Below are 25,640 nucleotides of genomic sequence, written 5' to 3'. Positions count from 1 at the left end.
CCAATTTAGACTTTAAAGCACGTCTGTGCCCACCGTAGGCACCGTCCGGTCAGCCGCTGAGTCTCTGTCTGTGTTGGTTCGTTGCTGTTTCCTTCCAGTGTCTGGATACAGTGTTGCCTGTTGAGTTAGACTCTCCTATAGTTTCTGTACAGAATTTCATATTCTCTTCATTTAATGTTGTACCATTAGCGTTTGCTGGAAGGAGGTGATTTTCTCAGAGGCCCAGTACGGTGTTCCTCTAGAAAGTGGATGTGGATTTCTGACGTGCAGGGCCAGCTCCTTCCAGCACCCACATGGGAGTGTCTTGTGAAGAGTGGTGGTGGTGACGGGTCGTCCTGTCATGACGCTGCTCTGGTGAGAGGGTGGCACACGACGTCCGAGCTCGCCCACCTCTCAGGACTGCCTCCTGCCACACACTGAAAATGTGCGTTTGATTTTTCAGGGAGGAAGGTTTTATAACGAAATACTGTCTGCCACTCTGAAGCCTGCATTTTAAAGAAGGGGCTATAATTCTTTTATAGGCTTTTGAAAATAATTGATACTTTAGAAGTGAAGTTGCTCAGTCGTGTGTGACTCTTTGCAGTCCTTTGGGCATTACCCGCCAGGCTCCTCCGTCCATGGGATTCTCCAGGCAGGAACATTGGAGTGGGTGCCATTCCCTTCTCCAGGGGATCTTCCCGACCCAGGGATCGAACCCAGGTCTCCTGCATTGCAGGCAGACACTTTACCCTCTGAGCCACCAGGTAAGCCCCAGTTGACACTTAAAGATAACAAAACTGAACACCATGTAAGTGTAAGACATGTGCATTTATAAGTATTTATTAAACATACAGCCATACTCTCTTTTTCTGTCTCTCCAGGATGAAGCATTTTAATAAAGTCCTTCATTTTTTGGTAACATCTGTAGTAGAATTATTAAAGTGCATTTACACTTTGTGTTATATGTAAATTGGAGTTTGGTGGGACTACAGCAATACTGTTAGAAAACTAAGATCATTTAAGTCATTTGGGTGATAAGTCTAATTAGAAAACCTGATATTAAAAGATTGTATTTGTGAGCAGTGGCAAGAAAGTGTTTATAAAATAAAGTGCAACTTCTTCCCCAAAGTCTTGTTACTAGTATTGTGCACTACTTTGTTTTTCTAGCTTATATGCAAGAGAAGTCTTAAAGCTGTTTAGAGGTATTCTTTCCAAAATTCTGCTTAGGCTGTTATAACCTAACTTAGTCTGGAGAGGTATTTAATTTGAAAAAAATGCTTTCAAAAAATGTTTGGGTGCTTTTTAATGTGACTAATTTTGGCTCTTTTGAGTTTTGAGTGGTGCACATAGAAGATGCTAATGAGATATTTGCAAGCGCATTCAGCTGGACTCCACTTAATTTAGACCTATCCACTGAGCAAGGGAAGCGTCCTTATGTTTCTTTGAATGTGAATAAACACGGTCTTTCTCCCTGTGAACCATGCGCCAGGCGTGAGTGGTGGCAATCTGAAGGATGCTTTGGCGGTGAAGGTGAGGCAGCCGCCCGCCCTTACTAAACTCGTGCTGTGCGTCACTGCAGTGCCCGGCGATGTTTTCTCCAGAAAAAAATGAATAAAGTCATTAAAAAAAAAAAAAAGAGTCAGTCATCTTGAAGATAAGGAGCAGTAAAATGGGTCCTTTGTGGAGACCAGGCAGAAGGAGCGCATCTGGAAGGGCAGGTGAAGGAAAGAAGTGAGTTGCGGCGGGGCGGGAGCCGGGCATAGGAGCGTACTGCGCCCGCCGGCGCGGGGAGTTCACCAGCCTCATCACCGCATCTTTCTTTGAAGTAAAAACTACGGGGGAGACAGACCTGGGGCCCATCCAGCAAGAAGTATTGCCTCCTGTCTTTATTACCAGCCGCATCCTTAGAGTGGAATGAGAAGTCGCGATTCACTAACCAGGTTTAACCTCAAACATTTCCATTTTGTTCCTTGTTTATATTTGGCAATTGATTCTTGCTGTAAACCTTACATATAAGTAAATGCCAGATGGAAAGGCTTATATTACACAGAGTCTCTTCATAGACGGTTTAAAGTCTCCTCTAAAGTCTATTTAGATGTGGCTTCACCAGGATATTTGCAGGGCTGAAATTACCAGTGTATACAAATATGAATTACTGATTTAAAAAACAACCTTCTAGGCACTTTTAAAGGCAAGTTAATAAGTTTCCTATTGAATAGATGTTCTTTAAACAAAGATATGGTGAAGCCTACCTAAATGAGTATTCGGGAAACGTGTCCACCTGGCTTAGTTTGAGGATTGTAAGACGGGTGGAAAGTAAAGGCACATTATAGGTGTACAAAAAAAAAAACCGTCCGATGACAGTCGAGGCACCGCCACCTGGCAGGCCAGCTCACAGCTGTGATCAGTGTAAGGAGTCAAGAGGTTTGTCATTTTCTCTCTCACCTCTTGATTCTGTTTCATCTTTGAAATACTCCAGACTTGTGGGTGGAAGGGCTTAACATGCATGGAGCTGTGAGAGCCGCTGCGCCGCTGGACTTGGCTGTTTGGGACACAGACCTCTGTTTTGTAGTTCACTGCTCTTCAGGACGTGTGCGCTGGTCACGGTGCTTGCCTAGTGGCAGCTCCTCTGCGTAAAGAAAAGCTGGATGTCAGCTCGCGTGATATCATTGTTTTCAGAATCACGTGTTTGTTTAGATCTCAGAGGAAAGCTGTCACTGCTTAATTATCCTGATGATACAGATTTTCTTTGAATTTTAGTATTTCTTGTACTACCATATTTATTCTTAAAAAACTATTAACCTATTATTAGGCTTTGCTGGTGACTCAGTGGTAAACAATCCACCTCCCAAAGCAGGAGACAAAGGTTTGATCCCTGGGTCAGGAAGATCCCCTGAAGAAGGAAATGGCAACCCACTGCAGTATTCTTCCCTGGGAAGTTGCATGAACAGAGGAGCCTGGCGGTCTACAGCCCATGGGGTTGCAAAGAGTCACACACGACTCGGTGACTAAACAGCAACAGCAGTCTCGTAACTAGAAGGGCTTCCACACATAGAAATGGGGTGCTTCAGTTAAGAAGCACTTAGGGAGAAGGCAGTGGCACCCCACTCCAGTCCTCTTGCCTGGAAAATCCCATGGACGGAGGAGCCTGGTAGGCTGTAGTCCACGGGGTCGCTAAGAGTTGGACACGACTGAGCAACTTCCCTTTCACTTTTCACTTTCATTCATTGGAGAAGGAAATGGCAACCCACTCTAGTACTCTTGCCTGGAGAATCCCAAGGACGGGGGAGCCTGGTGGGCTTCCGTCTCTGGGGTAACACAGAGTCGGACACGACTGAAGCGACTTAGCAGCAGCAGTAGCAGTATGTTTTTCTAATTGACTTTTATTCACAGTGAATTTTCTGCCATTTATTAGAGATACCTAATCAGCCTGCAGTTAAGTTCTAGGCATTTTACAAGATTAAGCATTTTAGTAACAAGCTAAAATCCGCTGCAGTACTTACAGTTCACATTTGATTGAATTTTATCAGCTCTTTTCTTTCTAAAGTGTAGTTTTTACCTGTTCACCCGGTAAAAAGATAGATTGCTCTTAAACAGTTTGCATTGGTTTATTTACCTGTCATGCAAAGTTCAGGTGTCTGTTGCAGAAGCAAATTAGTTTTATAACAAATTGAGGTTTTCGGTTCCTTAGGGCCCTGCTGCCCTATACATATACATAGCAGTTCTGATAGTTGTTCTCATCTGTGCTTTTTTAGCTGCTTACTCGGTTACAGCTGTAGCATCAGTTTCACTGACTTCTAACCACGGGAGGCTCTGGGAGCTCACCTTTGAAGGCTGTGGGCTATGTGGGACATTTGAAAATGGGCTCTGGGGGTACGGAGAGGAAAGCGGCCGGAGCTGCAGTAACACAGGAAGTAAAGCGCCTCTGAGTCACCACGCCAGTCTTCAAAAAGAGAAAACTCTACTCGCAGGCTTAATTCTGCTCTTCAGGTCACAGTTCAGATACGTCAAAGGAAGGCCCGATGCTTTTCTTGTGAAACCTAGTTCAACTCAAGTAAATGTTGCTTGAAATCTACTTTGGTCATAAGATAAAGCTAAATAAGTTTCTAATACAGATTCTTAATATTCTTCGTGTTTTTACAAAGCTTTTTAAAAACCCTAGCTGGTTTGGTCTGCTGCTGCTGCTAAGTCACTTCAGTCGTGTCCGACTCTGTGCGACCCCATAGACGGCAGCCCACCAGGCTCCCCCGTCCCTGGGATTCTCCAGGCAAGAACACTGGAGTGGGTTGCCATTTCCTTCTCCAATGCATGAAAGTGAAAAGTGAAAGTGAAGTCGCTCAGTCGTGTCTGACTCCTAGCAACCGCATGGACTGCAGCCCACCAGGCTCCTCCATCCATGGGATTTTCCAGGCAAGAGTACTGGAGTGGGTTGCCATTGCCTTCTCCGTGGTTTGGTATAATCAATATCAAAAGATAAAATTAATATGAGGGACTTCCTGGTGGTCCAGTAGTTAAAACTGCGCTCCCAGTGCAGGGGCCTGTGTTTGATCCCTGGTCGGGGAATTAGATCCCAGAGGCTGCGTTTAAGATCCAGCATAGCCAAATAAATAAATAAAAATAATTTTTTTTAAAAAGATAATATGAAATCCAATTTTGAGTAAAAGATTCAGTATGTCCAGACCTGAACTGATGCTGGGATTGGCTCTTCAGAATCACTTCTTGTGGGACTTGTTAAAATTTTGATTTGGTGGAACTGTGCTAGGCCTAGGGAATCTCTGTTTTTAAGGAGCACCCTCTTCAAAAATTCCTGTCACAGGCTCAATGGTATGATATTTTAGCCTTCACATGCCAAAGGACAAAATCAAGGGCATTTTGTAGGTATTTGTGTTAACGAGAGAATTCAAACTTCCACAGCCTTTTTATTGAATAAATCATAATAGTAAGTTGCACACTGTGTTTCTTAGTGCAGGTTTACTGATGGGCGTTAGATTCTTCTGGAAGGGGACATCGAGTTGCTCACGGGAGGCCTCCGCTGTCACCAGAATCAGGGGCGGATGTGCACCGTTCATGCTGATCTGGAGCGAGGCGGCGCATCCCACCCTGGGGAGAGTCTGCCTGTCATGGACGGTGGTCCTAACAGGAGAGACCTGGGAGAGTTCTGTTGGGTCCTCTCCGTGTTTGCCTCTGGGCCTTTACATTGCAGCTTTGCCATCACCATAGCTGAGTGGATTTTGAAGTATGGATGCAATTTTTTTTTTTAAACACTTGCATTTTGGTCTGAAAGATGTTGCTAGAACTGTGTTTTATTTTAGAAATACCTGCTGCATGTTTGCATGAAATGGAGGCCCACTGTTTTAACTTGACAGCAGAGAACGTGTTTTAAGTGGTTGGACATTGCTTGTAATTCCAGGAATGCTGATTGTCAGTGATTTTTGCGTGCATGTGCATGCCCAGTCATGTCTGACTCTTTACGACCCCATGGACTGTAGCCTGCCAGGCTCCTCTGTCCATGGGATTTTCCAGGCAAGAGTACTGGAGTGGGTTGCCATTTTCTTCTCCAAGGGATCTTCCCCACCCAGGGACTGAACCCGCATCTCCTGCATTGGTGGGTGGATTCTTTACCCCTGAGCCCCCTGGGAAGCCCCTACATAATGTATTTTGCCTTTAGGTTTGGATTGAACTTACTGGAAAGTGTAGTCAAGTCTTCCCCAAAGTTGATTTTGAAAAGCCGTTCAGTGTTCTGCTTTAGTGGTTGAAGGTGGGTTCTTGTTGCAGAAAAATTTGGTTTCATCCATTAGTTCAAAAATCTCAGTGAAAATTTACGTCTGCTGAGACATGGGACTGGTGTAATAGGGCAGGCAGGTCAGCACACTCAGCTTTTCTTGCTGACCTAGCCCGTGGGCATGGTGACAGTCCCATTCGTGAGAGCGGATTAAATCTTTCGTTAACAGCGCTGGTTTTGTAAGACAGTGTAGACATCAGGTGTTTCCTGCAGAGTCCGTGCTGGTGAAGAGTCGGGGGGGGCGTGGTTTAGTCGCTCAGTCGTCTCTGACTGTTGTGACCCCGTGGACTGCAGCCCTCTGGGCCCCTCTGTCCTTGGGATTCTCCAGACAACATTGGAGTTCCATTCCTTTCTCCAGGGGAATCTTCCCGAAGAATCTGTGGTGTGACCGTTTGCACAGTCTGCAGTGGCCTTTTCTGCGCCACACCCTTTGCCACTGGCTGTCATGCCGCGCTGCGCCCTCGCCTGCAGCTCCTCAGCGCAGACGGCTCGCTCAGGCCCCGTCGTCAGTCGGTTCCCGCTTGGCGCTGCCCCCTTGAGGAAACGACCGCTGAGCGGTGCGGGCAGTCCTCAATTGGCTCGCAAGCCCCAGCTACCGGAGGCTCGTCAGCCCTGAGCTGCAGCCCCCTTTCCATTTCTGCCTCTTGTGAAGGAGTCCTGTGAGGAGCTGTTGCGCATAAAACGCTCACCCTCCCGCCTCGCTCTTGCGTGCTGTGGCCTTCTGTTCCGAGAGCTCGGTCTGGCACCGCAGTGCTCAGCGCAGTCCACCTGCGGTGCGCGCTGGGCCCTCGCCCACTTGGTCTCTGCCCGCGAAGGCGGTCTTTCTGACACGTGCCCGCTGTCCGGGGCGAAGCTGAGACCGCTCCTCACACAGGCTTGGCTCTGTAAAGCTGGCACGAAGTGTGGTTGATAGAACTAGAATCCAGGTCAGAGGCATGCGGAGCCAGCTGGTCTCACCTGTCAGTCCATCTGCCTCTTGGGGGACGTCGTCAGGCCCGGCTTCGTCAGCCCGGAGCCGCCGTGTGAGGAGGCTGCGGCCCGGCCGCCCTGCCCCGTGGGGGCCGAGCCCGGACGCGCGCAGGGCGAGAAGTGGGCAGGCCGGCCACGGCAGCCTGGGAACTTACCTCCGGACTTAAGAGAAAAGAGTTACGGGGTGACCTCAAACATCTTAAATTTAAAAAGTCGTAAGTGTGAAATGGCTTTCCTCTGGAAGTTTATTAAGAATTCTCTTCAGTAATATAACACATACTGAGGAGAGTTATAATGGCGCCTTGAGTCATGACCAAAGAGAGTGAGTCCTGAGCCCATGGTGTTGCTTGCCCAGGACCTGAAGTTACTTCTGTGTTAGCTGGGGGACTGAGCAGCACGGCGTGAATGGTGAGCCACAGCAGAAGCGCCCGCCTCGGGGCTCACAGGCGCGTAGTAAAGGAAAGGAGACCATCACTGTCGATCAGCTGCACAAACTGAAGTTGTTGCTGGGCCCCCCTCTGGGGATTATCCGTCGAACCAGGGGCCTTCCTCATTTACCGTTAGATTGAGGCTCAGAGAAGTTCAGGGGCTTGCCAGATGGCTCAGCGTTGAGGAGAGGCCTCGAATCAAAGTTAACGTTAGACAGGAGAGAACTTGCGATCACCTCTGAAGTGGTTAGGGCAAAGGCCTTCGGGAGGCTGGCCCCGGCTCGCCACAGTTCATCCCTGACCCTGGGGGAGTCGAGGGCCCGCCGGCCGTGCTGAGCGAGGCGTTGGGGTTGCACTTGCACTCGGGGCCCTCAGCTCAGACACGTTCCTGAGAACAGGGGTGCCGCTGTTCATTTATGTGTCCTTCGTGGTTGAGTTGCAAGCAACACACATTTTATATATATTTTAAGAAATATTTGTTTATTTAGCTGTTCCGGATCTTAGTTGTAGCATTTGAACTTCGGTTGCAGCATGAGGGATCTAGTTCCCTGACCAGGGATCGAACCGGAGTCCCTGCAGAGGGAGCTCGGAGTCTCAGCCATTGGACCACCATCGAGGTCCTTTTTTATCTTTTATCTTTTTTTTTTTTTGATGTTGTGAAAATACAGATTTCTCTCTGTCGTTCCCCCAGTGGAGGTCTTTAAAGCTCCTGTAAGGAATTTCCCGAGTTACCAAATTCAGAAGAGTGTTCACCCTTCTACAGCACGTGTGTTCACACCGCATATGTGTGTTTAACCTGTATTGTCTCAGGGCAGGTTTCGGGGGAAGCTTCACCCCTTAGCAGTCAGCGGCCTCCATTATCACCACACCACGTGCAGTGAAAGATCACCGAGGTTATTCAGATTATCATTCCTCCTTTCAGTCTTCTAACTAATGGAGGCTCAGTCATATCACCTGTGATATAAAAGATAGGTTAACATCACTTTTTTTGACTGAGTTATTTTAAACCAAAACATGTTTTTCATAGGAATAACATTTTAAAGCATTTCTTGTCCTTGAATAGATACTGGCCAAATGTTAGGGGAGAAGGCAAAGGGCACCTTATTTACGACTTAAAATATTAGCAATAATCCACACACTGAAATGTGTGAAAATGAATTAAAACATTTTTACTTAGATTTTGTACAGTGTCAAGCGCACAAAGGACTTTGTAGATGATACTGATGAAACTTACTGCAGTAGAAGTTGAAACTTGTTAACGGAGCACATGCGTGTTTGTATAGTATCATCATGTGATTTTGGTGAGGTTATGAATTCCTAATAAACAAAGGCACATTCTGAAACCACCCCCCCCCCCCTTAGGGAATGCAGTTAAATCAGGAAGCTTCAGTGAAATTTAAAATATTTCTTTGTATTTGTATAATAATACCAAGAGGAGACCAAATGGGGATGATTTTCCTGTTTTGAGAAGAGAATATAGTCACTCAGAACTGCCAAATTACCTTGTCCATATTTTAGATAACGAAAACCAAAACCTGTGTACTGAAAGCTATTCTCACCATGAAGCCCCGAGTCCACGTTTATGAATGGCATTAGAGTTTTCTGGGTTACAGATAGACACTGTTGCTGTGTAATCTCCGTCTTGTTTTGCAGCAAAACACTTCAGTAGTTTCGCCCAGTAGGAGAAGTCGAGGCTGCAGAGTCCCTCGCGGCAGCTAGGTCGGCTCTGATGCCGGGGGAGTGCTGGGCCAAGCTCACGGGGAGCTTGTGGTCCTTCGCTTTGCAATCGTCTACCTCAGTTTAGCAGTTAAGTGTTAGTCATGCCCGACTTTCTTTGACTGTAGCCCACCAGGCTCCTCTGTCATGGGATTCTCCAGACAAGAATACCGGAGTGGGTAGCCATTTTCTGCTCCAAGGGATCTTCCCGACTCAGGATTGAACCTGGGTCTCCCGCATTGCAGTTCTCCAGGTGTGGTCCCTGGGCCACAGGGATCCCAGAAAGCCTTTAAAAGGAGGCTTCATGTTCTGCACTCTTTGTGGTGTCCCTGGGACGTCCTCTCCCATCGCCGGGCGGACGCTCGCCAACAGCCCAGAGCGGCATGGCTGCCGATGCTGGAGCCTCCGTGCAAGGTGAGCCCCAGACACGCTACTCAGCGTCCTCAGCTGGAAACACGCACCAGTGAACCAGTGAAGTCGCTCAGTCGTGTCCGACTCTCTCTGCGACCCCCTGGACTATAGCCTGCCAGGCTCCTCTGTCCACAGAATTCTCCAGGCAAGAACACTGGAGTGAGTTGCCATTTCCTTCTCCAGGGGATCCTCCCGACCCAGGGATCGAACCCAGGTCTCCCGCATTGCAGGCAGATGCTTTCCTGTCTGAGCCTCCAGGGAAGCCCCAAGGAAAGCACGCACCAGGCTCCCCTAAGACTGTGCTTGATCGAGCAGTAAAGACTGTTTTGGATCTCCATGGGAAGAGCTCTGGACGCAGCAGGCTCCTGCACAGACCAGTCTCTGGGAAGTGCCTTGGTGACTGGCAGTGTTGTGTTCGAATTCACTGTATTTTTCATGGAACACCATTTTTCCTTGAAACAGACAACCAGCTTACTCACACTTGGGCATTTGATGGGCTTTTTTTTTTTTAAGAAAATGAATGAAATTATTAGCCCACCAATTTGAGGAAAATAAATTTGTTGCCATTGATAAAACTTGAGCTTTCAGCTAAAAATCAGAATTTAGGAAAGCTTGCGTCTGCTTGCCACTGTGAGCTTGTCGACTTCCCGAGCCATAAGGCTTCTTATGAGATGGTCATGATGACAATGAATATGATTTTCTCCATATTATGTCTTGTACACTTGATTGCCCACTATATTCCAGGGCTTGATGCTACAAAATTGTTGGGGAGTAAAAGACCCATTCAGAGTACGAAGTAGACTTTTAGTAAGCTGTCATTTGTCAAATCCTGGTGTAGAAACAAAAATATCTACAATTGCAGAGGCTATTAAGATACTCCGTTTCCAGTGGGCATTCTGTAGGAGGCCGGACCTGCTTAACTGGCTCCAGCTGAAGTCCTCTTTGGTGACAGGGCGGGTGTAGAAGCAGTTGAGTGTCTCACTGTCTTTACTAAGTTCGCGTGAATGAGTTTATTATTGGTATTTTTAAATGAATTAATGAGTAAAATATTTGTTAAGCTGCCTCCTTTTACTTTCTAACATGGTATTATAGCTGTAATCCACTTAAACAAAGTCTCTTTGGGGTCCTGAAGAATCTTTTTTATTTATTTATTTTTTTATTTTTTTGGTCCTGAAGAATCTTAAGTGTATAAAGGGAATCCAGAGACTAAAATTTTGGGATCTGCAGCTTTAAGGCCTCATGACTCAGAGTGTGACCCCAGAAGTCACCTGATTGTAGAAACTCCCTACAGAGAAGACCTTACGGTGACTCTTCTGCATCAGGGAGGCACTGCCTTCTGGAGCCAGACCTGGGGAGCAGCTTCCAGCAGATGAGTGCTGGGGTGCAGAGATCCAGCGGGGTGAGCCCACAGCCTTCTCTGCGTGGGTGCTCCCCGCTCACCTGTCTGTCTGCTGTTCAAGGATTTCCTTGAGGAAGGTGTTCCCATACGCTTGAGGTCTCCGAAACTGCCTGAAATCTAGGCGCAGTGTGGGCCCCGAGAGTGTAGGCATTGGGGCTCGGGGGCGTCCGTTTGGGCTCGCCTGTCCCCTCAGCGGTCCCTGCCTCATCCATGCTTTGCTCCTGTCTCAGAAGACGACCAACTTGAGATAGGAGGATACAGACAGAAGCCATCCCACCGGGACTGTGGTTGTATGTTTATCTCGAAAGCAGTCTGCACCTTTTCATCAGGTCTTCCCTGTGGACTTGCAGCTGTGTGGAAATGCCTGCATGGAACCCTCTTTGAGGGGGTGGTCGAGGGGGACGCTCGTGCAGAGACTGAGAGGCTCCCAGGCTCCGGCGGAGGCGGATGTTTTACACGTTTTTAGCGGGGTCGGCTGCTCCGTCTGAAGGCGGTGACTAAGCAGAGCATGTTTGGGTTAAGTGCACAACCAGACAGTCTAACATAAACTGTGCAGCAAAGTCTTCCATGCCTCAGCGCTAATAACGATTTATCTTCTTCTTGTTTTCAGGGTGAATCTGTAAAGTATTTCCTGGATAACTTGGATAAACTCGGAGAACCAGTAAGTTTTCAGGCAGTGTTTACGTTTATTGTCGTTAGAAAGCAGTAGCCAGGGTGAAGAAATGTGGAGAAATTATGTACTGAGCCATTTCCTTTTTCCTCATGGCTGTATTCGGATTGTTCCCGCTTCATTTTTCCCTCTCTCTCCTCTCCTGACCGCTGCCATTTCCACGAGGAATGCCCTGCCCACTGTTTCATCAAAGTACAGCTCTTTGCAGAAAGAAGTTCATGCTTGAAAGAAGACAGCACATGAGCATGTCCACGCGCGGTCTCTGCTTTTCTGTAAGCGGAGGCTGAACAGAGCGCTCGCTGAGTTCAGAACTTTCCGACAAACAGTGTTTTCCAGTTCAGGACCCCCATTTGCAGGGTTGGAGGATAGGAGGCTGGATTCTGGAGGCTGTGACGCGGGCATAGTCACCCTCACCACGGGAGCTGCCGGCTGGACTGTCCGGCGGTGCATCCCCCGTGACCCCAAGCAGCAGAGGCTGGCGCTGGCCGCTCTCCACACGGGGCTCAGGCAGAGGCCTCCCTGGAGGAGGCATCAGGCTGCTGGGAAGGCCCCTGAGGGCCGCTGCCCTGGCGCTGCGCCAGTCCTGACCCTCCCTGTTTAACCCTGAACATAAAACAGAAGGAGAGCAGAATGAGCCCTGCTGTGAGCAGGAAGCAGCCCCTGTGCCAGGCCTTGTGGAGAAGGACCTCCTTGTGCTCTTGCTGGACGCGCTTTGCATTTCCCCTTGTCTGTTGCTTGGTGGCACTTGTCCCCCTGCACTCAGGATGTGTCTCCCCAGACGCAGGTGTCCTCGGGGCGGTCTCTGTGTAGGCCCCTGTGTTTGTCTGTTTTGTCCACTCCATCCACATCAGTGAGACTGTGTGTGAAGACCTACCTCACTGTCACCCTTCCATCAGGTTAGATTGTAGTCAGCCTTAAAGAAAAGTTAAGTACCAGCCAAGTGGAGAGCAGCTTTGGTGGATAGACGCAGTTTTTAAGAGTTATTTCATGTTTTCCAACTGACCTGTTCTTCTGAGCTCGCCTTTCCGTGTAGGCTTCCTTGAGCACACCACTCATGGTCCCTCCTGTTTTAAGACTCCACTGCTTGTGTTACAGTTGTTGATTCCTGTGAGGTTGGCTGGTCTTCCCCCCTCTTTCCCTGAAGGCAGGGACCATGTGACTTGGCTCTGAAGAGCTGAGTTCTTGCTGCTTAGCAACAGGGCCCGGCGCCTCTTCGACACTCAGCAAATGCCCTGCAGCCCGCCAGGCTCCCCTGCCCCCCACCGTCTCCCGGAGTTTGCTCAGATTCACGTGCAGACCAGTTAATGGCACACTCTACTTTCTCATTATTCCTGAATCACTGCAGTATTTCCTCTTTTCCAGGAGTACATTCCGTCCCAGCAAGACATCCTGCTCGCCAGGAGGCCCACCAAGGGCATCCACGAGTACGACTTTGAAATCAAGAACGTGCCTTTCAAGATGGTCGACGTGGGCGGCCAGCGGTCTGAGCGGAAGCGCTGGTTCGAGTGCTTCGACAGCGTGACGTCCATACTGTTCCTCGTCTCCTCCAGCGAGTTCGACCAGGTGCTCATGGAGGACCGCCTGACCAACCGCCTGACCGAGTCGCTGAACATTTTTGAAACCATCGTCAATAACCGGGTTTTCAGCAATGTCTCCATAATTCTGTTCTTGAACAAGACAGATTTGCTTGAGGAGAAAGTGCAAATTGTGAGCATCAAAGACTATTTCTTAGAGTTTGAAGGGGACCCCCACTGCTTAAGAGACGTCCAGAAATTCCTGGTGGAGTGCTTCCGCAGCAAGCGCCGGGACCAGCAGCAGAAGCCCCTATACCACCACTTCACCACCGCCATCAACACGGAGAACATCCGCCTGGTGTTCCGCGACGTCAAGGACACCATCCTGCACGACAACCTCAAGCAGCTGATGCTCCAGTGACGCCCACAGGGCCTGCCGCCTCCCGCCTTCCTGTGTTCTGTTTGTTTTATTTTTAAAATAGAAGTTTACAGCAGGAATTAGAACAGTCTTGATTCTGGGTTTAACTCCTTGGAAATCTCAGTCCTCCTCCTGCGACTCCAGCCCCTGGCGGAGGGCCGCCCATGACCGACGCCCACGGGCTCAGCTCCGGCCTCCCTGGATGGGCCCTCCTCCCGCCAGGCCTCAGATGCGCTGTCCTCCTGGCTTTGACCCTTCCACTTCTCAAACAGTGCTCCTGTGGTGCCAAGCGTGGCAGGTGCCCTGAGCGCCGCAGGGCGGGGCGGAGTGCGCGCAGGCCCTGGACCGCGCGGGGCACCTCGGTCGCCGCACGCGGTAGCCGCCCCTGTGGCCAGCCTCGGTGGACTGTTGGGGAAGGAGGGCCGTCGGGGGAAGTTTGCTCTGAGGGGTGGCCGTCCGTAGAATTCCCCGGCTTTGGCCTTCACATTCTTCTGATTGCTCGTGTCCCCAGCAGCTGTTCTGAGTTTCTGTGGCTCCTGAAGGCAGTGCTCGGCAAGTGTCTTAGTTCACGTACGGTGTCTCATCTGGCGCTGGTGGACGCTCCCGTGTGGTTCCGTGTGCACAGGTGCAGGCCGTTCCCAGGGTTTTGATCAGAAGCCAAAAGAGTGGAGTGCAGGCTGCCTTTCCCATACTTAGATATGTCATCCAGGTGCCATGCAGGAAACCCTGGCCATAGTAGCAGCTAGAATGTGCAACCTCGTAACAGAACTTTCTCAATAAACACAGCCCTTCCCAAGGATGTTTTGTTTTACTCTCAAGACTTTGAGACCCCGTCTCAGACGCAGTAGGGCCCACAGTGGGAATCCCTGTCGCACCATCATGGACGTGGTTCTTTCACGCTCCTGCCTGTTCTGTCGGCTCCAGATGGCAGCATTTATGGGGGTTTTTGGGTTTTTCAGAGCTTGCCAAGGGCAACGTTTTTCTGTCAGACTATCCGGAAAGCCATTGTTTGAGGTTCTCGTTCCTTCTCGGTGTGTCTCTAAGAGGCTGTACGTGTTGGCAGCACTGTTGTTCGTGGGATTCCAGCTCTCCTGAGGTGCATTTCCAAGGATTCTCCCAAGAATGAGGAGTCGTGTTCCAGTTCCTGCTGAAAGATGGTTACATGTGACCTCCCCCACCACGCCCCAAATTAAGGCGCACCCCCCAAGGAGCTTTGCCATTAACAGATGCATCCTCTGTGAGCGCCTCAGAATGGCTGGTTTTCGGCATTGAGAGGCCCGCCCTGTAGGTTACGTGTGGTGTGGCAGTCGGGTAGAGGAACAGTGTACAAGGTGACAGTTTAGAGAGTCTGATGGTTTTCCTCCCTTTCCTGAAAATTGTGATTGACTGTGATACCTGCCCCTTCACTGTACAGCTGACTGTTCTCAGGTATTTTATAGGCAAGCAGTCCTTGAACAACTGGTCGGAATTCTGGATCCCCCAGCCTGCCCCGGTCGGGCTCTGGGTCTGTGTCGTGGTCGGCTTAGGATAGGACTCTGCCAGGTCCTGACCAGGGTTTGACAGGCACCTGACTTTGCTCGCACTTGAAGCTTCTCCATCGTTCCCCCCACAGCTGCCCGTGTGTCCGTGTCCTGGTGATCCTCTGCTGCTGACGTGAGCCCCGCCCTGTGACAGGCGTCCGTGGAGGGGGGCTCGCGCGTGTCTGAGAGTTCTGTGTCCAGTGCTTCTCACCAAACACAAGTGTGTTGTTTAACCCGCAGAGTGAACCATTTCAGGGCATAGCGCGTGCACGCTGCACAGAGACGTTGGTGGAGGTCTGTGCATCGGTTTAGCAGGAGTGGTGGTTCACTCACTCCAGTGAGGGCTAAAGTCAGTTCCCGGTGTGTGCAGTGAGGAGGGATGGTCTCAATCAGGTCCTCGTTCAGATCTCTGATATGAGCCACAAACACTGCCCGACAAAGCAGAAGTCCCCATTTTGACCACCACAGTCAAATGTTAAAGCACCAAAGAGATGGGATACTATTCTGAGCATTTGAGATTCCTTTCCTGATGTGTGTGAAGTCTCAGAGTCAACTTTCTTTTAAAGTAAAACCTCGAGTATATTTTGAGGTAGTAAATTACTCATACAGACTTGCCGGTTCAATCTGAAGGCTTTAGTTCACGTGTTTTATATACTGTATATTTAAACCATGTGAAAGAGTCCTATACCTATATCATGAAAACCAGATCCTTTTAAAATACCACTGTGTGAAGGGGAGGTGGAAATTAGGGACAGAACTGCAAGGGTGCTCGTAGTTTTCCCCGTGCCTGTTCCCCTGCCCCAGTCTCTAAAAATGTAATTTGAATTTAAAATTCTTCAGTGTATTTAATTTTCTAAGTCTTCATGGTTACAATTTGGAGTAAAATGTGCCTAATTCTCCATTACATTCTGTTCTTGGGTCTGAATGTCTTCTTGTTTAATTCTTAAGAAATGTCACACAAGTGTCTTCATTGACCTTGAAGAACCTTACAGTATACAGAGTTGCCTTATAAAGCAAAGAACACCTCAAATTTTTGCCTTTTTTTTTTCTTAAATAGGGAAGCGTTGTCAGATATTTTTCTGAAGATCCAAATAATTTAAAGGCATGCCTCTACCACTTAAATATTATTTTTAACAACCCACATCATTGCTTGCTGCCAAGTGCTGTATTAAACTGGAATCTTTAGTTGTGTTGTCTAGAATGGGCACTTGATAGCTGGGGCACAAGAGCAACCAAAGAAGGCGTCACGGAAGCCGCACCGCGTGTCTGTCACACGGCGAAGGTCCTGGTTAGGCTTTGGTGAGGTTGCCGAGGGGAGTCCTTGTTCAGTGGTTGGTATAAAGCAGGAAGAAGTCGGATTCCCCCAACCCCAGGAGTGATTAGAAGTGTTGATTTACATATACAGAAATCATGGGTTCCATAATTGTTTGTAAGCAGAAATGAGTACATCTTAACTTCCAGCATCTGCCCAAATACTTGGATTTATGCTTTTGGTAGGATGTTATTTTCAGCATTAGTACATACATCCGGTTATGCCTTATTTATATGAAGAATAAAGTTACCAAGTCATGTTCTGCAATGTTCTGAAATTCAAATCACTGTGTGAGAAACCCTCAAATTGGTGCTTTCATTATATAATGAGACATTGCGGCAAAGCCCCAAACCAAGCCATCTGAAACAAGATTTTCTCCATTGCAGTCTGTAGAAGTGTTACTTCTGTGTGTATTGAGAAGGCTGCGTATCAGTGTTAACTCTCCATTTCCTGTTTGAACCCATGAAATCATGCCTGTAAATCTCAGTCACACATTTGTAATAATCTCCCTAATAAACCTAGAGAAAGCCACTCTGTTACCTTTTCATTTCTTTTAATGAAAGAAAGTTTTAATTGAGGGATCAAGAGCACAGATTCTGCATATCTTTTTTTTTTTTTTCCAGTTGAAAATCTGACTTTATCTTTCACATCATTTCAACATGCAGAGTTACATTACTCACAGGTGATGTGTCCATAGGTCTGTGCTGCTCGACGAAAAGTGCTGCTTTTTGCCTTCCTTCGTTCTCGTGATAGGATCCAGATTGGCTTTTCAGTGTAGTAAACACGAGGAAGGGAGGGAGTGTGTGAGTGTGTCTCCACGTTCCAGATAAACATTAAACATTCCCATTATTTTATGGTACGAGGTTAGGGCTTCATAAATTTATAGAGAGTAAAAAGTGAAGTGAAATGAAGTCGCTCAGTCGTGTCCGACTCTTTGCGACCCCATGGACTGTAGCCCACCAGGCTCCTCAGTCCATGGGATTTTCCAGGCAAGAGGACTGGAGTGGGGTGCCATTTCCTTCTCCAGGGGATCTTCCCGACCCAGGGATCGAACCCGGGCCTCCCCACATTGTAGGTAAATGCTTTACTGTCTGAGCTACCAGGGAAGCCCAGTAGAGAGTAAAGTCAAGTCTAAACCTGGACACTTGTAAACAAGTTGAACTTCGTGGATTTTTCAGATGCCATCAACTTGCTACTAGCCTTAGCAGATAGTGATTGTTAACATGGCTTGCAGTACACCACTGGCATTCTTAGGTCTGTACTTGAATGTATAGTTAGCATATAAAGAACTCATCCTCGCAGCGTCTAGGTCTAAGCATCTGGTTTCCAATGGCAGGGCTTACATGCAACAAAAAATGTTGGTGGTAGGGCAATGATTTCTGGGTTGGTCAGAGATTTTGTGACCTTTCCAAAATGGCATCACCTTTGATAGTGATGAACGTTTCCAGATGGATGGAAGCAGGGCCCCAGGAGGCAGTGCGCTGTCAGGCCATGAATCTCCTGATAGAAGGATGCGCCTTGCTCAGCCTCTGGTCTGGGCTTGTCTCTGGAAATCCTGTTTGTAGTGCTTCTTGCCACAGTTACGTGGTGTGTTCCTCCTCAGTCATGCCTGTTTAGGGGCTGGTTCCTGGAAAGGACCTGTAACGATGCAGTGGACTATACCGTTTACTCTTTCTTTACCTCTAACTTGAAAGTAGAATTGCGAAATGTTGAAATGGCTTTCTCTGCTACTCCAGCGTGGTGGAACTCATTTACCACAGAAGCCTTATCAAAAAGTCTTATTTTGTAACAACCTGGTAGATACTGTACCTAACAACATGATTTGTATTAGCTCTGTATCAAAGTATTTGCGGCTTCAGATTTTTTAACATCTATCTTTTTATAACTCTGAGAACTGAGCACATTATCTGGTAATTGTTGTACATTTTTTTTTTCTGTCAGTGCTTTAGGATTGGCAATAAATTATTTCTACAGGAGGTCTGAAAGTGGAAAGAATGATTTGATTTGATAAAATGAATTGCTGGTCATCAAGGCTTTTTACTTTTGTACATATTTTGCAAAATTTTTTGCCTCTTGCTATTAATATTTGCTTTGTAAAAATTACTGACGTTTAATAAACATTTATAAACTGTCCCATACTATGATGTTATTTAAACTAACTCTTTGATTAATGTCAAGAGCAAAGCAGAGACTTAAAGTCCCAGTGGCTGGAACTTCAGAAATCTCTCTTTCGGCAGATCTCTGACGATACTTTGACTTAAGTTAGTCTATAAACGTTTCCTCACTGAAGAAGGGATGTGGACTTCAAGGAAGTTCCCAAACACCCGTTTTGATGCAGCAGCCAGAAGCGGGAAACGCCACCTTTTCTCTCTGCTGCTCCTGAAATCACTGAGGTCGAGCACCCGTGTCTGGGTTCACGCTTTGTCCACCTGCCAGTCTAACACGGTTGCGTCTTCTGTAGCTGAAATGGCGTTTTAAGAGCAAACTAACATGATAGCACTCCTTTTATTGCTTCAAGGAACTTTATGATTTACCGAAAAATTGCAAAAATAGCAGTTTCCTAAAACTCCACACTGGGAGATAGTTTCCCCAGGTAGCATCTTGAACTGCCCTTGAACTGTCCTTGAACTGTCCATCTCTCACATTACGCTCATGTCCCATCCTAGTGCATGTGTTAAAATTAATGAACCAGTGTCGACACTTTATTCTTAACTAAACCTGTTCTTCGTTCCCATCTTGGTTTTTCCCTGCTGCCCCTTTCTATTCCAAGTCCTTCCAGCCAGGACACCATCTTAGGATGACGTGCCCTGTCTGTCTGGGTTCCTCTGGGCCGTCACAGCCTTGCAGACCCCCCTCATCTGGTGGCCTCAGCGGTTTGAGGAGGGGTGCTGGCCGCTGTTTGGTTGGCAGTCCCTGTCGGGAGCAGCCTGGTGTCCTCCTCGTGACTGGACGGGGCTCTGTGTCCGGGACCTCACGTGAAGTAGCACTCGTTCAGTGACGTCAGTCGTCCTTTCCCTTTGCAACTTCAGCTCAATTAGAAGTCGTTCGATGACTCTCCATCTGTGTACACCTTTCCTTAACTGCCGCTGCGGGATTTTTCTTCCCCGGAGCAGAGTGAAGGGGCTTTTCCTACCATAGGGATTCCAAATCAGGTGTGAACAAGCGTTCATGGTGATGGCTGTAATCCAGGGCTGGTTGGTTCCAGGTGTTTCTGGCAAAATAAAAATTGTGCCCAAGAACTCAACATTTACTGTGAGATTTCCCTGTTAACCGCAAGAAAAGTTGAGAAAAATCTGGAGGTACTTCCAAATCTACAAATACCTACCAATCTGTAGACAGCAAACAGGCTTTCTTTGTGAGACTTAAGATCTTTTAAAATCGAAACTAAACTCACTTGTGCATTTGAATTGCCCACAGCAAACCAAGAGGTCTTTAAAAAAAAAAAAATCCCACAACCTTCTTATTCTGTTGTTGGAACAAGAGAATGTTCATTTGTCAACGGACGGCTAAAAACCTGTTGTCCAGGAAAGTGCTGGGCACCGTTGACATAGCTGATTGGCAGTCACGTTGCCCTGGCAAACTGGCCCGCTCCATTGCCCAGAATGTGGGTTTTTGAAAGAGAAAAGAGACTTCTGTCCCTTGAGAATGCAGGAAACTCGCAGTTCATAGGTTAAACCAGAAGTTTGTTTGGGTGACAGGAAATTTGGCAAGCCCTGCAAAAAACAAAAAGACTCGGGCACTGTTTTAAAAGCCATACTATGTAACTTTCCCTCGGGAGCAAGTGGGGCCCCTGGCAGACAGAACTGCAGCTGGAGCAAGGAGGGACACAAACACTGCCACGACCTCCCGAGCGTCCTTGTCTTCACGCCCACCAGGACGACGAGGCTCCCGCGGGGCTCCGTCCGAGGGCACCTCGGGGCAGAGGCCCCAAGGAGGCAGGAGGGAGTTCCCGCCAGGATGAGCGACCATGAGCTGTGTTGCTTGGTCTTCTCCCCATGAAGTTACATGAAGACAAGCAGAGAAGCCTCTCTAAGAGTCGATCGTTCTTTTGTCAGCTGACTTCACGGCCACTTTAGATTTGGGCTGGACTTCCCTCCCGTCAAACGTGGGAGAAGGGAGAGAGCAAACTCCTAAGATGCCAACACTGTCGACCTCGGGAGAAGAGCAGTGTGCGTGCTCTCTTTTCTGTTCTCCGTGGAAAATCCCAGTTCTTGTCAGCTTTGCGAGAATTCACTCGCCGGTTTCATTTGACGCCAGAATGAGTCCACTGAAACTTGATCTTGAGAAAGAGACCATCGCAGCCACCAGGCTCCGCAGACAGGAAAGCGCGTGGTGTCCAGGCCATCCCTGCGTTTCTGTAGCGGGTTGTAGTTCTGGGGGACAAGGCTATGAGTCAGTGTCAGAGGGTGAGGGTCTTCTCGGGTGCTCCAGCAGGGACGATGCCACACTGCCAACGCGGGGGGTGCGGGTTCCGTCTGCTCGGGTCACTAGAGCCCACGTGCCACCATGAAGACCCTGCACACCACAACTAAGACCTGGCACAGGCAAATGTGTATCTTTTTGAAAAAGGGGACATTCCAAACCCAGGGTGGCTGCCCGGCTTTACGGCACTATAACCCTCAGTGTGACACAGGTGCCCTAGACAGCGCCCCTTTCTTCATTTATCCACATTTTATTCTTGGCTGTGCTGGGTCTTTGCTGCTGCGCAGGCTTCTCTCTAGTTGTGAGTGAGGACCACTCTCTGGCTCTGGAGCGCAGGCTCAAAGATAAGCCTGTGGTGGTGCACTGGCTTAGTGCCTCCATGACGGACGACATCTTCCCAGATCAGAGATCAAGCCCGTGTCTCCTGCTTGGGCAGGCAAGTTCTCTACCTCTGAGCCACCAGGGAAGCCCCAGGCACAGCCCTTTCTAAAGCACGGGAAACAAAACTTTGTTCAAACCTCCGCCCAACATTCAAGGCATCAACCTCCCCCTCAAGCCAGCCTGCCCCTCCTGCTTCCTTCACTCCAGCTGAACCACGCGTCCTTTACCGCAACACCTCTCCTCTGGTTCTCTCTGCCACGGGCAAAATCCTGCTAAGGGCTTCCCTAGTGGCTCAGCGGTTAAGAATTCGCCAGGCCTTGCAGGAGACGTGGGTTCCACCCCTAGGTCGAATTTATGCTCTGGAACTGTGATGCTGGAGAAGACTCTTGAGAGTCCCTTGGGCTGCAAGGAGAGCCAACCAGTCCATCCTAAAGGAAATCCACCCTGAATATTCATTGGAAGGACTGCTGCTGAAGCTGAAGCTCCAATACTTTGGCCACCTGATGCAAAGAACTGACTCACTAGAAAAGCCCCTGATGCTGGGGAAGATTGAGGGCAGGAAGAAAAGGGGGACAACAGAGGATGAGGTGGTTGGACGGCATCACCGACTCAATGGACAAGAATTTGAGCAACCTCTGGGACACAGTCAGTGAAAGACAGAGGAGCCTGGCGTGCTGCAGTCCATGGTGTCACAAAGAGTTGGACATGACTTAGCGACTGAACAACAACAAATCTCACCCACCCTTGAGGCTGCGAGAGAGGGAGATGGCAGGATGGCTTCCACCCCAGGCTGCAGCTGTCTCTCAGGGCAGTTCCTGTGGAGCCGCTGACGTCCACACTGAGAGAACCCAACGTTAGTACATGCATGCTTTCGCTGTGCGCCCGTCTGACGTGTCTGACTCCCCAAGAGGCACAACACGGGGTCCCCTTAGAAGACTCGCTGTCCCGTTGGGACGGAGACTGAGGGGAGCCAGCCTGAGGGGTGAAGAGAGCTCAGCCCGCCCTTGGGGACAAGCGGCCTGCGGGTAGACAGCCACCAACTCAGAGTGGCCTGGTTAGACTGATTATTGGGGAAACAAGGAGCTGGAGCTCCAGGGCTCCCATGTTTTTCAGATTCTTGAAAGCCTTCCAGAATATTACAACCTGCAACAAAAATAGTTCATAGTGTAATACAGGATTATAGTCTATAATACAAAATTCCTATGATAAGGTCTTCAAGTTTTCCTGGAAAAAAAAAAAAAAGGATTTTATGGGGAAAATTATAACTACATGTCTCTGAAGACTCTAGGGTAACCCAACAGATTTTTGGAAAATGTACCCCTCCCCGCCCCTGCCACCAGCGTGCTGGTATTTTTTCCTGCCCTCTTTCCTCGTGGAGAATGTCCTTGTAATAAGCCATAGATGTTCCAGTGTGTTGTCTTTCTGAGGTGTTGAAAGTTAGGTTCTGATGTCCTCAAAAACTCACTGGAGCTTTCAGATATATGAAAGTCAGATTCATTCATTTTCTGGTCATTATCTCAGTTCAACCTGCAATAACAAGTCCTCTAGCAGGAACTGAAGTTCGTGCAGCCACTGTGGAAGGCAGGATGGGGGTTCCTCATAAAACTGAAAATGATTCAGCCAGCCTGCTCCTGGGCCTATATCTGGAGAAAACGATGATTCAAAAAGATACATGTATCCCAATATTCATAACAGCACTACTTACCATCGCCAGGACACGGAAACAACCAAAAGATGCATCGACAGAGGAAAGGATAAGAAGTCTGGCACGTAGACACAGTGGAGTATTACTCCGCCATAAAAGAGAACGAAATGATGCCATTTGCGGCAACATGGGTGGAGCTGGAGATTATCATAAGTGAACGAAGTCAAAGACAAGGATCACGATATCACTTATATGTGGAATCTAGAATATTACACAGATGACCCCACCTAGGAAACGAACAGACTCACAGACATAGAGACCAGACTTGTGGTGGCCAAGGGGGAGGGGCTGGGGGGCCTGGGGAAGTGCTGGAACGGGATATTAGGGTTAGCAGATGTAAGCTTCTGTATTTATCAACACAATGGATAGTCTACAAGGTCCTAGTGTATAGCATAAGAAAGTATATTCAATATCCTATGTTAAACCATAGTGGAAAAGAATATTTTTAATATTTTTGCATGCATGCTAAGTCCTTTCAGTCATATCTGACTCTTTGTAACCCCACGGACTGTAGCCCACCAGGCTCCTCTGTCCATGGGATTTCCCAGGCGAGAATACTGGAGTGGATTGCCATTTCCTCCTCCAGGGGATCTTCCCGACCCAGGGATTGAACCCAGGTCTCCAGCATTGCAGGCAGATTGTTTACCACTGAGCCACCAGGGAAGCCTGTGATAAGAATGCAGGAGCTCCTGAGAATCTTCTGTTTAACACCTCTTTGTAAAACTTTGTTTATTGTTGTTCAGTCACTAAGTCGTGTCCAGCTCTTTGCAGTCCCATGGACTGCAGCCCTGTAGGCTCTCTTGTCCTTCATTATCTCCTGGAGTTTGCTCAAACTCTTGTCCATCGAGTCAGTGATGCCATCCAACCATCTCATCCTCTGTCGCCCCCTTCTCCTCCTGCCCTCAAACTTTCCCAGGATCAGGGTCTTTTCCAGTAATTTGGCTTTTCACATCAGGTGGCCAAAGTACTGGAGCTTCAACATCAGTCCTTCCAGTGAATATTATATTCTCCATAGAAGACCAAAAACTTTTGGTTTAAAAAACATCACCCCAATTTTACTACTCTACACAACCACTAAAAATAAATTTAGTATTTCTGTCTAGTCCATTTTCTGTATATATGATTCATAACATGTCATTAGCTTAAGTCCCAGTGATAATTAAATAGCCGTATATTTCACTCTCTGCCTGCCTGTATCTTTCTACTTTGACTTCTTGCCAAAGCTAGTGGGGCGAACTGTTCTTACAGTAGCAACTATAGGACTTCCCTAGTGGCCAGTGGTTAGGAATCCTCCTGCGAATGCGGGGAACTCGGGCTCTCTCTCTGGTCCGGGAAGATCCCATATGTCTCGGAGCAGCTAAGCCCGTGCACCACAGTGACTGACCCGGCACTCTGGAGCCCGGGAACCACAGCTGTCGAGCCCACATGCCGCGGCTCCTGAAGCCCGGCCGCCTGGGGCCTGCGCTGCACACGGAGAGGCCGCCCCCGTGAGAGGCCTGTGCACACACCCAGAGAGCAGCTCCGAGAGCCCATGTGCAGCAGTGAGGCCCAGAGCAGATGAAACAACTTAAATAAGTAATACAATTATTTAAAAAATAGCAACAACGATGATTAAATTTGTGTTCACATGCCTGCTTTGTGTTCAACTTTCTGCAAATCAGATGACTTCTGAGTCCGGGCATTTGCTTCTGAAATCATCCTATGTTCTCATAAATCCACCATTTCTGTGGTCTTTCAGGTTTCCTGAGCGCTCAACCTCAGATTCTTTGTGGTACCGTTGAGCAGAACTCTTTAGAACTGACCCTGCATTCCATGGTATCGCTGGTATTGTGAAAAACATTCTCGCTTTCCGTACGCTATCTCTAGATCTGATAGTAAATAATTTTTCACCCATTTAACAATGAAAAATAATGACTTTTTAAATTTACTTATAATTGAAGGGTAATTGCTTTACTGAATTTTGTTGTTTTCTGCCAATGTCAACATGAATCAGCCATAGGTATACGTATATTTATAACTATGCGTATACATTTTATCCCAACGTCGTAAAATTAAATCTCAGCACCGTTTCATCGCTCTTCTATTGATTTGGGGGCTTGTGGTGGTGGGCTTCATGTGTCCAGCATAGTTTCATCGCTCTTCTATTGATCTGGGGGCTTGTGGTGGTGGGCTTCATGTGTCCAGCAGCACAGGTTTGTGTCCAAGGAGGTCCTCATGGTTGTTTACAGAAACCAGCTCTAAACTGAGAGGAGAGCTCAGAAGAGTGCTTAGTTACCAAACTTAGGTTTTTATTCACTGGCGACCTGATACTTGTCTTTGGCACAGTAACCAAGATCTTTGTAGCAATGCCCAAATAAGAATTTGAGCTCTCAATAAGCACATGAAAAGATGCTCAAAATCACTTAACCGCCAGGGAAATGCAAATCAAAACCACAAATGAGAAGCACTTCACACTTACTAGGATGGCTAGAATTTTTAAAAAAGGACCTTAACAAGTGTTGGTGAGATGGAGGGGAATCAGAACCTTCATTCACTGCTGGTGAGATTGTTTGCCTTTAGAATACAGTCAGGGCCTCAAAATGTTAAACACAGAGTCATCATAGTTGCTCAGTCGTGTCCAACTCTGCGACCCTATGGACTGTGGCCCGCCAGGGTCCTCTTCCATGGGATTTCCCAGGCAAGAAAACTGAAGTGTGTTGCCATATCCTCTTGTAGGGATCTTCCCTACCGAGGGATTGAACTCATATATTTCTTGCATATCCTGCATTGGCGGGTGGATTCTTTACCAGTGAGCCACCTGGGAAGACAGAGTTATCATATCACCCAGCAATTCCCTCCCTAGGTATTTACCCCAGAGAAGTGTGAACACATCCATACAAAAATGTGTACATGAACAGTCAGAGCAGCTTTGTTTATATTAGAGAAAAAATGAGAACCCCAACGTCCAACCACTGACATGTGGATAAAATGGGAAATATCCATACAATAGAATATTATTCAGTAAAATGAATAAA

The 25,640-nt window shown here is 47.9% G+C and overlaps 1 protein-coding gene across 1 annotated transcript in view; it reads left to right on the top strand.

The window, feature by feature from the left end:
• GNA13 (G protein subunit alpha 13) overlaps positions 1 to 18,251 on the top strand; it is a 33,033-nt gene extending 14,782 nt beyond the window's left edge. Inside the window, exons 3-4 of the mRNA XM_027519207.1 lie at positions 11,295 to 11,345; positions 12,717 to 18,251. Of these exons, the coding sequence (XP_027375008.1) occupies positions 11,295 to 11,345; positions 12,717 to 13,289 (624 nt within the window). The 3' untranslated portion in view covers positions 13,290 to 18,251. The remainder of the gene's footprint in view (positions 1 to 11,294; positions 11,346 to 12,716) is intronic.
• Positions 18,252 to 25,640: the final 7,389 nt, after the last annotated feature.

This window comes from Bos indicus x Bos taurus, chromosome 19, assembly GCF_003369695.1.
Source record: "Bos indicus x Bos taurus breed Angus x Brahman F1 hybrid chromosome 19, Bos_hybrid_MaternalHap_v2.0, whole genome shotgun sequence".
Lineage (NCBI taxonomy): Eukaryota > Metazoa > Chordata > Mammalia > Artiodactyla > Bovidae > Bos > Bos indicus x Bos taurus.
The sequence above is the reverse complement of the archived record's forward strand: the minus strand, read 5'-3'. Positions and strand labels throughout refer to the sequence as shown.